This window comes from Oncorhynchus mykiss, chromosome 5, assembly GCF_013265735.2.
Source record: "Oncorhynchus mykiss isolate Arlee chromosome 5, USDA_OmykA_1.1, whole genome shotgun sequence".
NCBI lineage: Eukaryota > Metazoa > Chordata > Actinopteri > Salmoniformes > Salmonidae > Oncorhynchus > Oncorhynchus mykiss.
The window spans coordinates 81,816,925-81,831,593 of record NC_048569.1 but is presented as its reverse complement, the minus strand read 5'-3'; the positions used below and the strand labels follow the sequence as shown (position 1 = coordinate 81,831,593).

General features: G+C 48.7%; 1 protein-coding gene across 3 annotated transcripts in view; it reads right to left on the bottom strand.

Annotated features, from left to right (window-relative positions):
- Positions 1-5,897: 5,897 nt before the first annotated feature.
- The window catches only part of LOC110524668 (desmoplakin), a 44,595-nt gene continuing 35,823 nt past the window's right edge, over positions 5,898-14,669 (bottom strand). Inside the window, exons 22-24 of one of the 3 annotated variants that reach the window (XM_021604515.2) lie at positions 11,947-13,773; positions 10,667-10,864; positions 5,898-10,540 (exon numbers count right to left, since the gene is read on the bottom strand). In XM_021604515.2, coding sequence (XP_021460190.2) covers positions 7,301-10,540; positions 10,667-10,864; positions 11,947-13,773 — 5,265 coding nt within the window. In that variant the 3' untranslated portion in view covers positions 5,898-7,300. The remainder of the gene's footprint in view (positions 10,541-10,666; positions 10,865-11,946; positions 13,774-14,669) is intronic. The other 2 variants (XM_021604516.2, XM_021604517.2) reach the window with 2 other exon arrangements.

Genomic DNA, 14,669 nt, shown 5'->3' with positions numbered 1-14,669 from the left:
AGGCATTAAGATGGATCCCGCTAAGGTCCAAGCTGTCATTGATTGGCCCGTCCCTAAGTCACGCGTCGAGCTGCAGCGCTTTCTCGGCTTCGCGAACTTCTATCGTCGTTTCATCCGTAATTTCGGTCAGGTGGCAGCTCCTCTCACAGCCCTTACTTCTGTCAAGACGTGCTTTAAGTGGTCCGTTTCCGCCCAGGGAGCTTTTGATCTCCTCAAGAATCGTTTTACATCCGCTCCTATCCTTGTTACACCTGACGTCTCTAGACAGTTCGTTGTCGAGGTTGACGCGTCAGAGGTGGGCGTGGGAGCCATTCTTTCTCAGCGCTCCCTCTCTGACGACAAGGTCCACCCATGCGCGTATTTTTCTCATCGCCTGTCGCCGTCGGAACGTAACTATGATGTGGGAAACCGCGAACTGCTCGCCATCCGGTTAGCCCTAGGCGAATGGCGACAGTGGTTGGAGGGGGCGACCGTTCCTTTTGTCGTTTGGACTGACCATAGGAACCTTGAGTACATCCGTTCTGCCAAACGACTTAATGCGCGTCAGGCGCGTTGGGCGCTGTTTTTCGCTCGTTTCGAGTTCGTGATTTCTTATCGTCCGGGCTCTAAGAACACCAAGCCTGATGCTTTATCTCGTCTCTTCAGTTCTTCAGTAGCCTCCACTGACCCCGAGGGGATTCTCCCTGAGGGGCGTGTTGTCGGGTTGACTGTCTGGGGAATTGAGAGGCAGGTAAAGCAAGCGCTCACTCACACTCCGTCGCCGCGCGCTTGTCCTAGGAACCTTCTTTTCGTTCCCGTTCCTACTCGTCTGGCCGTTCTTCAGTGGGCTCACTCTGCCAAGTTAGCCGGCCACCCTGGCGTTCGGGGTACGCTTGCTTCCATTCGCCAGCGTTTTTGGTGGCCCACCCGGGAGCATGACACGCGTCGTTTCGTGGCTGCTTGTTCGGTCTGCGCGCAGACTAAGTCCGGTAACTCCCCTCCTGCCGGCCGTCTCAGGCCGCTTCCCATTCCCTCTCGACCGTGGTCTCACATCGCCTTAGATTTTGTCACCGGACTGCCTTCGTCAGCGGGGAAGACTGTTATTCTTACGGTTGTCGATAGGTTCTCTAAGGCGGCTCATTTCATTCCCCTTGCTAAGCTTCCTTCTGCTAAAGAGACGGCACAAATCATCATCGAGAATGTTTTCAGAATTCATGGCCTTCCGTCAGACGTCGTTTCGGACAGAGGTCCGCAATTCACGTCTCAATTTTGGAGGGAGTTTTGCCGTTTGATTGGGGCTTCCGTCAGTCTCTCTTCCGGCTTTCACCCCCAGTCTAACGGTCAAGCAGAACGGGCCAATCAGACTATTGGTCGCATCTTACGCAGTCTTTCTTTTCGAAACCCTGCGTCTTGGTCAGAACAGCTCCCCTGGGCAGAATACGCCCACAACTCGCTTCCTTCGTCTGCGACCGGGCTATCTCCTTTTCAGAGTAGCCTCGGGTACCAGCCTCCGCTGTTCTCATCTCAGTTCGCCGAGTCCAGCGTCCCCTCCGCTCAGGCTTTTGTCCAACGTTGTGAGCGCACCTGGAAGAGGGTCAGGTCTGCACTTTGCCGTTATAGGACGCAGACTGTGAGGGCTGCTAATAAGCGTAGAACTAAGAGTCCTAGATATTGTCGCGGTCAGAGAGTTTGGCTCTCCACTCAGAACCTTCCCCTTAAGACGGCTTCTCGCAAGTTGACCCCGCGGTTCATTGGTCCGTTCCGTATTTCTCGGGTCATTAATCCTGTCGCAGTTCGACTTCTTCTTCCGCGATACCTTCGTCGCGTCCACCCGGTCTTCCATGTCTCCTGTATCAAGCCCGTTCTTCGCGCCCCCGCTCGTCTTCCCCCCCCCCCCCCCCATCCTTGTCGAGGGCGCACCCATCTACAGGGTCCGTAGGATTTTGGACATGCGTCCTCGGGGCCGTGGTCACCAGTACCTCGTAGATTGGGAGGGGTACGGTCCTGAGGAGAGGAGTTGGGTTCCCTCTCGGGACGTGCTGTGCTGGACCGTGCGCTGATCGAGGATTTCCTCCGTTGCCGCCAGGTTTCCTCCTCGAGTGCGCCAGGAGGCGCTCGGTGAGTGGGGGGGTACTGTCATGTATTGTCATGTTGTGTCTTGTTTCTGTCCTTTCCTTTCACCCTGTCTCCCTCTGCTGGTCGTACTAGGTTACCGTTTCTGTCCCTCTTTCCCCCAGCTGTTCCTTGTCTTCTCTGACTACCTCATTCACCCCTTTTCCCACCTGTTCCCTTTTTCCCTCTGATTAGGTCCCTATATCTCTCTCTGTTTCTGCTCCTGTCTTTGTCGGATTCTTGTTTGTGTGTCTCATGCCTGAACCAGACTATCATCGTGTTTGCTGCAACCTTGTCCTGTCCTGTCGGAATCTACCTGTCCATCTGAGCCCACGTGTGTTCATCATTAAAGAAACTCTGTTTGTTAATTCGCTTTTGGGTCCTCATTCACGCACCTGACAAACGTTTGTGTTTGTATTCAGAGTGGGCCTGGTGCAAACGTGTGTGTTTGTATTCAGAGTGGGCCTGGTGCAAACGTGTGTGTTTGTATTCAGAGTGGGCCTGGTGCAAACGTGTGTGTTTGTATTCAGAGTGGGCCTGGTGCAAACGTGTGTGTTTGTATTCAGAGTGGGCCTGGTGCAAACGTGTGTGTTTGTATTCAGAGTGGGCCTGGTGCAAACGTGTGTGTTTGTATTCAGAGTGGGCCTGGTGCAAACGTGTGTGTTTGTATTCAACATGTGCCTGGTGCAAACGTGTGTGTTTGTATTCAGAGTGGGCCTGGTGCAAACGTGTGTGTTTGTATTCAACGTGTGCCTGGTGCAAACGTGTGTGTTTGTATTCAACATGTGCCTGGTGCAAACGTGTGTGTTTGTATTCAACATGTGCCTGGTGCAAACGTGTGTGTTTGTATTCAGAGTGGGCCTGGTGCAAACGTGTGTGTTTGTATTCAGAGTGTGCCTGGTGCAAACGTGTGTGTTTGTATTCAGAGTGGGCCTGGTGCAAACGTGTGTGTTTGTATTCAGAGTGTGCCTGGTGCAAACGTGTGTGTTTGTATTCAGAGTGGGCCTGGTGCAAACGTGTGTGTTTGTATTCAGAGTGTGCCTGGTGCAAACGTGTGTGTTTGTATTCAACGTGTGCCTGGTGCAAACGTGTGTGTTTGTATTCAGAGTGGGCCTGGTGCAACCGTGTGTGTTTGTATTCAGAGTGTGCCTGGTGCAAACGTGTGTGTTTGTATTCAACGTGTGCCTGGTGCAAACGTGTGTGTTTGTATTCAGAGTGGGCCTGGTGCAAACGTGTGTGTTTGTATTCAGAGTGGGCCTGGTGCAAACGTGTGTGTTTGTATTCAGAGTGGGCCTGGTGCAAACGTGTGTGTTTGTATTCAGAGTGGGCCTGGTGCAAACGTGTGTGTTTGTATTCAACATGTGCCTGGTGCAAACGTGTGTGTTTGTATTCAACATGGGCCTGGTGCAAACGTGTGTGTTTGTATTCAGTGTTCCTGGTGCAAACGTGTGTGTTTGTATTCAGAGTGGGCCTGGTGCAAACGTGTGTGTTTGTATTCAGTGGGCCTGGTGCAAACGTGTGTGTTTGTATTCAGTGGGCCTGGTGCAAACGTGTGTGTTTGTATTCAACGTGTGCCTTGCGCACACCTCAGATGGACAAAAAAAGGTGGGCTATGAAGCCCCTAAATAAGATCTGTGGCAACCAATTACCTAGAAGTCACATAATTAATTAAATAAAGTCCACCTGTGTGCAATCTAAGTGTCACATAATCTCAGTGTATATATACACCTGTTCAGAAAGGTCCCAGAGTCTGCAAAACCAATAAGCAAGGGGCACCACCAAGCAAGTGGCACCATGAAGACCAAGGAGCTCTCCAAACAGGTCAGGGACAAAGTTGTGGAGAAATACAGCTCAGGGTTGGGTTATAAAAAATATCAGAAACTTTGAACATCCCACGGAGCACCATTAAATCCATTATTAAAAATGGAAATAATATGGCACCACAACAAACCTGCTAAGAGAGGGCCGCTCACCAAAACTCACGGACTAGGCAAGGAGGGCATTAATCAGAGGCAACAAAGAGACCAAAGATAACCCCGAAAGAGCTGCAAAGCTCCACAGCGGAGATTGGAGTATCTGTCCATAGGACCACTTTAAGCCGTACACTCCACAGAGCTGAGCTTTACGAAAGAGTGGCCAGAAAAAAAGCCATTGCTTAACTAAAGAAAAACATAAGCAAACATGTTTTGGGTTCACCAAAAGGCATGTAGGAGACTCCCCAAACATATGGAAGAAGGTACTCTGGTCAGATGAGACTAAAATGTAGCTTTTTGGCCATCAAAGAAAATGCTATGTCTGGCGCAAACCCAACACCTGTCATCACTCCGAGAATACCATCCCATGTTTTTCATCAGCAGGGTCTGGGAAACTGGTCAGAATTGAAGGAACGATGGTGGCGCTAGATACAGGGAAATTCTTGAAGGAAACTTGCTTCAGTCTTCCAGAGATTTGGGACTGGGACGGAGATTCACCTTCTAGCAGGACAATGACCCTAAGCATACTGCTAAAGCAACACTCAAGTGGTTTAAGGGGAAACATTTAAATCTCTTATCTCCAATTGAGAATCTGTGGAATGACTTAAATATTGCTGTACACCAGCGGAACACATTCCAACTTGAAGGAGCAGTTTTGCCTTGAAATGTCTAAAATCCCAGTGGCTAGATGTGCCAAGCTTATAGAGACATACCCCAAGAGACTTGCAACTGTAATTGCTGCAAAAGGTGGCTCTACAAAGTATTGACTTTTTTGGGGGGGAGGGGGGGGGGGTGAATAGTTATGCACGGTCAAGTTTTCTGTTATTTCTTGTTTGTTTCACACAAAAATATTTTGCATCTTAAAAGTGGTAGGCATGTTGTGTAAATCAAATGATACAAACCCCCCAAAAATCCATTTTAATTCCAGGTTGTAAGGCAACAAAATAGGAAAAATGCCAAGGGGGTTGAATACTTTCACAAGCCACTGTACGTTTGGCTATATAGTTAGTGGAATTCCCACGAGAGAGTAACAGTTAATGTGATTGGATGGCTAGGCTACCTGTATTTGACTTTGTGGTGTTTTAATTTTATTTTTGGCAGTGAAACGAGGCTACTCAGGTGAGAAAAAAACCTCACCCAAATGTAGAGCTCCGTTGGGAAATATAAATGGGCTGTTTGAAAATGTGAAGAAAAAATGTTTACAATTTTAAATAATAATTAAATGTGAATCACATTTTTATTTGGCGTACCCCCGACAGCATTGCGTGTACCCGTTTGGGAATACCTGGTCTACTGCAATCCAATGTCTGAGTCCAACTCACTTGAATCTAGTGAGTTGAATTCAGAAATTCAAGTTTGACAGACTTGTATAGTTGAAAATTGGACGATTTATACAATTCATTATTTGACTGTTATTTATTCTCTAAACATGATTTTGAAAACACTCTCTGACCAAGAACATTTAGGTTTTATGTGAGAGCCATCTGGCAGTCTAAACCAGGGGTGTCAAACTCATTCCATGGAAGGCCTAATGTCTGCTGGTTTTTGTTTTTTCCTTTGAATTAAGACAACCAGGTGAGGGGAGTTCCTTGCTAATCAGTGACCTTAATTCATCAATCAAGTACAAGGGAGGAGCGAAAATCTGCAGACACTCGACCCTCCATGGAATGAGTTTGACACGTATTCTAAACGATCATTAACAAGTTCTGTGTTTATTTCACACAATATTTATGACTATGAATACATGTCATGATGCTCATATCTTTGGCTTAGTGTGGTATTTTCATGTATTCGTACCAAAATCATCACAATCTTATTGACCAGACACACAAGTGCAATGATGTAACATTTTATTTGGAGAAATAGAAAAATTGTTACCATGTGTTAAAAGACAGCCCCATATTACACTAACAGTATAAACACTAAGCAATGTTATGACACCTCACATCCCATGCAAGAAACACTACTGTACTTCCAAATTCAAAGTAAACATAACACCTATTAATGTTCTTCAAAACACACAAGACACTAACCCTCTCCCATCCAACCTCATTACATTTAATTATTGTCACCAAAATTAATCAAATTTAAACTGCAGTACTATAGAGTTTGGAAAAATAATGTCTGACAACGAAGTAGCCGTATCATGCTGTCTGAGAGAACAAAGCCAATTTACACTGAACAAAAATATAAACGTAATATGTAAAGTGTTGGTCCCATATTTCATGAGATGAAATAAATAATCCCAGAAATGCTCCTTGCACACCAAAATATTATTTCTCTCATTCTGTGCACACATTTGTTTGCATCCCTGTTAGTGAGCATTTCTCCTTTACCAAGATAATCCATCTACCTGACAGGTGTGGCATATCAAGAAGCTGATTAAACAGCATGATCATTACATAGGTGCACCTTGTGCTGGGGACCATAAAAGGCCCCTTTTAAATGTGCAGTTTTGTCACACAACACAATGCCACAGATGTCTCAAGTTTTGAAGGAGTGTGCAATTGGCATGCTGACTGCGGGATTGTCCACCAGAGCTGTTGCCAGAGAATTTAATGTTAATTTCTCTACAATAAGCTACATCCAATGTCATTTTTAGAGAATTTGGCAGTACATCCAACCGGCTTCACAAGTGCAGACCACGTGTAACTACACCAGCCCAAGACCTCCACATCCGGCTTCTTGACCTGCGGGATTGTCTGAGGGGTGTGTGTGTGGGGGGTTGCTAAGGACTATTTCTATCTGTAACAAAGCCCTTTTGTGGGGAAAAAAAATAACTGTGATTGGCATGGCCTGGCTCCCCAGTGGGTGCGCCTGGCTGCCAAGTGGGTGGGCCTATGACCTCCAAGGCCCACCCATGGCTGCACCCTTGCCCAGTCATGTGAAATACATAGATTATGACCTAATTTATTTATTTAAATTGACTGATTTCCTTATATATACTGTAACTCAGTAAAATCTTTGAAATTGTTCCATGTTGCGTTTTATATTTTTGTTCAGTATACATAAAGTTTTACTTAAAATTTTACTTCAATTCTTATCCATTTTTTACCACTATAAACAGAACAAACAACATGTGATGGTACCTCTTTATCTAGGACAGGCACATTTCTAACTGACCAATAAGTAGGTTTAACTTTCATAAGTAAAGCAAAAGGTAATATGTAAAAACTAAAAGTATGCAAAGATTAAGACAACTAAGTTAATGAATTAATGAATTTTTCCTCTTTTCCCTATGAAATGGAGCTAGAACTGAAGGAGGTGCGGCTGTAGGTGGAGCTGCTTATGACGTTGTATCGGCTGGAGGAGCTAGGCGACCCCAGGTCCACGCTGCCTCTCCGCGAGCCCGTCCTCGACCCGGTCCTGGAGCCCGAGGTGGACCCGGGAGCCGAAGAGAAGTTGTACGGACTACTGATCCCTCTGGAGGAGGTGGAGGCAGCTTGGAGCATCTTGACTCCCGTATTCTCCTCCAACAAGCAGTTATCCAATGCTTCTTTATAAGAGATCTTCAGCTTTGTCTTGGGACAGGTTAGGTTCTTGGCGTGGTGCCTCATGTCCTGGAGCTTCTGGGCTGCCCTCCCATCCAGCCAGCCCACTTTGAGAGCTTCCTCGATGGTTCTCCTGCAGCCCAGCTCTGGGTCGTACAGGCCTCCAGTGACAAACTGGAACTCCAGGAAGCGGTGGCCCGCCTCGTATGGAAGCCACTTCTCCCTCATGGCCTCGGCGGCAGACATCTTGCGTTTACACTTGACGTCTTCAAATCCAATGTAGGCCTTCTGGGCGGGCTTTAGCCTGGTAGCCATGTCATTCTCGATGATCCCCTGGCGGGAGGCCTCCTGGATGGACAGGCGCCTGCCATCGGAAGGGTTTACAATGCCTCCTGTGCAAGCCTGGGCCTCCAGTAGTCTCTGGGCAGAGATGCTGTCCACCAGGCCACGTTTGTGGGCCTCAGAGATGGAGATCTTCTCTAGGGCCTCCATATCAAAGATGGCACCCACAGGGCTTCGCTCCCCATCCAAGACCACAGCTTCAGCAGGGCCAGCCAGGGAGACTGAGATGCTAGCGATGTTCTTCAGGGAGCTGTGGGAGGGAGGGCCATCAGGCTGGGTAGAGGAGCTGATGGTGGTGATTCTGGAGGTGGTGGAACTGCCAAAGGAGCCACCAGAGGAGCTGCCAATGCTGGAGCCATTTATGGTGGAGCTGCCAGTGGTGGAGCCACCAATGATGGAGCTCGTCTTCTCAGCCTTGTTGGAAGTGATCCGCTGAGAGGTGGTGGTTGATGAAGACAGGGAGGATGCTGATGTTGCTGATGCTCTGGCTTTGGATGAGGATGTTGAGGAGGAGGATCTGGTGGAGTTGGTCTTGCTGGTGATGATTTTAGCAAACTGTGCGAGAGTGATTTTCTGGGATTGGTACTGGTCGTACACTGATTGGTCAATCACCTTCTTCTCTAGCAGCTCTCTGATGTCATACTGGATCTCAGTCTTCCTGTCGATGATGACCAATCGCGAGGATCCATCCTGGGCTGTGATCGTAATCTCCTCCCACTCACACTCCTGCTGCGACAGCTCCAGGAAGGTCTCGTAGTCGATGAGCCCTTTGTCGTATGCTTCCTTCACACTCATCTCCTTATTGGTGTCTGGGTCTACGATCACCACCCTCCTCTTCCTCAGAGTATTCTTCTGCGTCGTTGTCTGTGGAGGCTCCTTCTTGTCCTTGATGGGCAGGAGAACCAGGCCAGTTTTCTGGTCTATGATGCAGCGTTTCTTTAGCTGGAGATAAGTCAGGTTGTCCTGGTTGTTGGGATCGAAAAAGCCCTTGGAGACGTCCGCTTCGTCTGTCAGGATCTGGTTCATCTCCTTGCCGAAGTAGCCCTTTTTATAGGCAGTCTCCACCTCGATGCGGTGGCTGTGCCTGGGGTCGATGATGCCACCGCTGGCAATCTGAGCCTCTAGTAGACGGATCCCATGTCCCTTCTCCATCAGCCCCTTCTCTATGGCTTGGAACAAGGAGATGATCTTGTCCGTGCCTGGGTCTTTGTACCCGGTGACGGCCCTCTCTGCAGACAAGAGTTTGTCTTTGAACTCCGGCCCAGCCAGGCCGCTCTTGTAGGCATCGGCCACGGTCAGACAGAGGTTGTTGATGGGATCGATCATGAATCCCGAGGCAGCCTGGGCTTCGAGGAGCTCCAGGGTTGTGCCAGGCCTCAGTAACCCTTCCTTCATGGCCTGGTAAATGGATAGGGTCTTGTGGTTGGCCTCGTCATAGACCCCTGCGATGCAGGTGGAGCCTCGGAGGTACGACCTCAACCGGTCCTCGATGTCCTGGCTGGTCAGTTTTCCATCCTTCAGTTGGTCCATGTCTGATTTCTCCAAGAGGTTAGCATCCATCAGATCCTTGATAGACACCTCTCCCCTGAGACCCTTCACCGTCATGGGCTTCTCTGGGGCAGGGAGGAGCAGGAGACCAGTGGTGGGTTCGGACTTGCATCTCCTCTTTAGGGAGACGTAGCTGGTTCCCATCTGGGTGTCTGGGTCCAGGTAACACTCAGGTCGTTGGTTTAAGGCCCTGTACAGGTCTTCGTCAATCAGGTCCCGGTCCATAGCTGCATCTTTAGGGAGGAAGACACTGAGGACAGGGTCTATGATGCCCCCAACAGACTCCTGGGCTTGCAGCATCCGTAGAGCTGTGTCTCTATCGATCAGGCCCTTCCTCATAGCCTGGCCTGCTGACAGGGGCTTGGTAGTATTGGGGTCGCGGTACCCCAGACAGGCAGCCTCTGCAGCCAGCAACCTCTCTCTAGCCTCCTCATCTACCACTCCTCTCTTAATTGCCTCCTCCACCGACATCTTCTCGTTGGCTCTGGGATCCACTATGTGGCCTGTGGCAGCTTGTGCCTCCAGCAGCATGGTGGCACTTTCTTCAGAGAGGATGTTGGCTCTCTTGGCCTCTGTGAGTGTCATTTTATCCTGACAGTTTCCAGCAACACCAGCGATGATGCCGGTCCCTTTCAGATTCAGTTTTATGTCCACAGATACCTCACGGACAGTCTTCTGACCCTTCAACAACTGGCCATAGGTTGACTTGTCGATGACCCCGCAGTCTAGCAGCTGCTTGGCTGTCACTGTCTTACGGACACTGTCGAAAATCAGTGTGGCGGGGTCCAGGTCTTTCTTCCCGTTCTCGTCCGTCTGGGTGTGTTTGGCGCAGGCGTTATGCTGCTCCCTGAGTTTCCTCAAATCTGCCTCCAGGGTGTCTCTGACAGAGGTCAATTCAGAGAGCTGGGTCTGCGTGATCAGCAGCCTGCTCTTATACCTGTCCTCCCCCTCCCTCAGCTCTCTCATCAGCCGCTCAATCTCAGTCTCAAGAGAACTCCTCTCCCGCTCCAGTTTCTCCTTCACGGAGTCGAACTGCCTCACCGCACCCTCCTTGGACTCGTACTGGCCCTTCCAGTACAGGAAGTCATTCTTGACCTGAATGGATGAATGTATGAAGGAATGGATAAAGGAATGGATGGATGAATTAATTTTATTTGACAAATGTTAAATAAATATATAAAGTTGCTTCTAGGCGGCAAAAGTGAAAACAACAATACACACCTTCTCGTTCTCCTCCTGCAGACGCAGTTTGAGGCGTAACTCGGACTCCAGAGAGAGTTTGATGCGATTTAGTTCTTCCTCCAGCTTCTGGGACATGGCCCTGTCCTGGTCTGTCTGTTTCAGCTTTAGCAGAAGAGCATCTCTCTCCACCACCATCTCACTGTACTGGGTCTTGGTGGACTGGATCAGAGAGGAGGTCTGGATGGGAAGAGGGGTTGATGGGGAGGGGGAGAGGAGATAGGGGTGGAGGAGAGAGACAGAGGAAGGGGCAATTATAATGAATTATTTTGTTTTAAAATGTCAAAATATTTTGATTTGGCATTTACAATATAAATGACATGTGACAGCATGCTTTGTTATTGAAGAAACACGACACAGCTCCAATAACTTACCCACACATAAACAATGCGCATTTATCATTTGTCAATTAAAATGATAAGAGTAAAGAGATTACCAGTTAAACCTCAACATGGATACATCAACACAATTCACACTCAATTAAGAGTGAGTGCAATTAACAGCACATTTGTACATTGTAGGTTTCTAGAATGTACAAAGGAAATAGGCAGACACAGTAGACTAGGACTGATATCTAGACTAGACAAAGGGACTTCAAGACTAGACAAGGACTTGAGGATGACACTAGAGAGACACAGACACCACAGGACCAGTGATGAAGACACTGTGGATCATTTTAGTCAAAACAAGCAATGGCAAAAAAGCATGCTGATTAGTCAATCACAGAAGACTCTTAGGGGGAAAAAAAAGTGTTCTTTGGCTGTCCCCATAGGAAAACCCCCTTTGGTTACAGGGAGAACCCTTTTTGATTCCATGTAGAACCACGTGAAAAGGGTCCTATATGGAACCCAAAAAGGTTCAACATGGAATCAAAAAGGGTTCTTCAAATGGGGCCGAAGAACTATTTTAGGTTCTAGATAACCTTTTTTTCTAAGAGTATAGTTCTGGGTGGGACAACAGTTTTGTGAGAGAAGGCAGAAGTGGAAACAGAGATTGCGTTTGCATGATTTTTTTTTAAATCTAACGATTGCAAATTCCATCACAGAAGAATAACTTGTATGTGTTTCACAATCTAATTAGAGTAAAAAACTAAACAAAGAACAATTACAGGTATCAACAGGAGGTATTTCAGCATGCAAGAGAAAGCCTTGTCCACAGCCAGCCTAAAGCCTATTCCACTAAGACTTACTGAAGGAGTATAGTTTGATTTAGAGAAACACAGAACAGTCCGACATGAACCTCTAAAGGTCCAAGACAAGTACCTCCATGGCCTGCCTCTGGACTTGATCTATCTCCATCCTGAGTTTCTCCCTCTCTGAAGAGAGCTCTGCCACGAGGATCTGGGTCTCCACACTGCTTCTCAAGCTGCTCTTTAGCTGCAGCTCCAGAGCAGTGTTCTGGGACACCAGCTCGTCATCAGCCCCCTGCCTGGTTATCAGCAACTCCTCTCTCTCGTGCTTCACTCCCCTCAACTCCTCCTCGAGCCGCAGTCGCTCCTTGGTCAGTGTCTGGGTCAGGGTCTGGAGTCTCTCCCGTTCTACAGAGCTCTCGTTGAGTGCCAGGCTCTTTTCCTCGATGGTCTTGTAGAGTGTTTCATTGCGCATGTTTGCCTCGCGGACTTTAGCCTGCTCTTGGAGGAGCTGTTGTTGGAGAGACTTCAACTCTGAGCTCAGGGACGTCAGGCGCTCAGTGGAAGCCTTGAACTCCTTCAACCTACTCTCCAGCTCCACTTGGAGCTTCCTGTGCTCCTCCTCTCCCCTCCTCACCGTGGTTTGGGCCTCCTCCTGGCTCCGGCGTAGGGTGGCGATGGTGCTGGTGTACTCCCGCAAGGTGTGGGTGGTTTTCTGGAGCTCTGTCTCCACGTGTCTCCTCTTGGTCACCTCCTCCTGGTTGGTTCTCCTCAGGGCCACCGCCTCCCCCTCTAGCCTATCAGCCGTGGCCTGCAGCTCCCTGACATGTCCCTGTAACCTGGTTACACTCTGCTCTGCCTTGTTCTTCTCACCATTCTCCTTCTTAAACTCTGTACGGATGCTAACCAGCTCTTCCTCCACTTCTCTCAGCCGGGTGACAGCCTGGGAGTAGGAGGCCTGCTTGGCCTGAATCTCCCCCAGGAGCAGTTCAAGCCTGATCTTCTCCTCCTCCAGGGCTCTCCTCCTCCTCTGCTCCTCCTCCAGGCTGTGTGTGAGGTGAACCTGCTGGCCGCTCCTCTCCTGCAGGGCCTTTGTGAGCTCTGACACCTCCTCTCTATACTGATTACTATCCGCCCCTCTCTCCCTAACTAACATCTCCACCTGAGCCTCCAGCTCCCTCCTCCTCCGCACCTCCTCTGTGACCACAGATCTCTGAGCAAGCGCCTCCTCCTCAGCCCTCCTCCTCTGCTCTTCGGCTTGGCTCAGACACACCTTTAGCCTCCTGAGCTGGTCCTCCTGGTCTCTCCTCTCGGCCTCTAGCTTGTCACACTGCAGTCGGATGCCCTGGTCCACCTCCTCCCTCTGGGCAGACAGGTGCTGGATGTCTGTCCTGCAGAAGGTGATCTGGGACTCGTAGCTGAGCTTTAGGTTACTGATCTCCACACTGCACTGGCTCCTTACCTTAGACAGCTCCTGCTCCAGGTCCTTGCAGCGTCGCACCTCCTCCTCCAGCTGCCTCCGTAGCCTCTCCGCCTCCCTATCCCGGTCACCAACGCTCTTCTCCACCTCCAGCTTTGCCCAGTTGGCCTCCTCCAGCTCCTTCTGCCTCCTCCTCAGCACCTGCTCGTGCTCCTCCTGCTGCTCCCGGTAGTGTTCCTCCGCCCGCATCCGCTTCCTCTTCTCCTCCTCGATGAGGGATGTGAGGCGGGCCACCTGCTCCTGCAGATCCTTCAGTTGGCTGTGGGTGGAAGCCAGGGAGTCCTGGGTGACGCTGCACTGCAGGGCCTTGCTCCTCTTCACCTCCTCCACAGAGTGGAGCTGCTCCTGCGACTGGGACAGCTCCAGCCGGTAGCGAGCTAACGCCTCCTCCAGAGAACTGTTCTTAGTGTTGCGGTACCCGATATCCTCTTTGAGGAGCCGTAGCTCCTCCTCCAACAGGTCAATCCTGGTGTTACGCATCTAGAGGAGGAGAAGGAAGGATTCGGGGTAGAGTGGAGGAAGTACATGCAAGGCTCTTAATAAAAATAAAAAAACATTGGTAGCACTGGTGCATGAAATTTAGTCAGCTGGTGATTGTCAAGCAAATGCTGTAACTTCCAGTCTCACATTAATTGACCGATATATTAACATAAGCACATCAGAGTTATTTATGTAACTGTGATCCAAACATTGGGCTAAATGTTTTGAATTTTAATACATTCTAAGACTGCATGATGTAACTAATGAAAAAAAGTTGCATGAAAAGGCATGAGCTCTGCTTAGTTGTTTTTTTGCAGGCTGTACACACTTCATCAGTCTCTCATTCACAATCTGACAAGCACTTGATAATGCCTAGAATTTCCCAGCGGCATCACTTTGTGTAACCGTAATGCCCCCTAAAACAATTCATGCCTTTTGCGGCATATTAAAGATATTGGATGAACTGTCCACATTTACTTTTCGTCAACCAACAAGATGAAAGAAAGTTGACCCATTCTATTCTGTGCGAGAAATAAATATTCCAAACATGTTGTGGGATGAGGTAGATCCCAAATGAATACAACCACTAGCATCAAAAAAACGTAATGCAGTGTGGCTGACGCAACAGGTCAGAACTTTTATCTTAAAATGTTGATAAACTATGAGGCTATTTCTTCACATTATAAGCGCAGCAATCCTCCTACAGCAGTAGGCTGTAAGTGCAAATGTTCCATTACTAAGGAAAACACAATTTTCAAAAGTGACCACAAATGTGATGATTGCATGTAATACTTTTATTATAAAGGTGCATTCTCATGGTGAAAATGATCTTCCCCAAACTTCAAACTCACGCGTCTCGTATGTATGCAAGTTTGGCTTTACAACAGGTGTAGAAC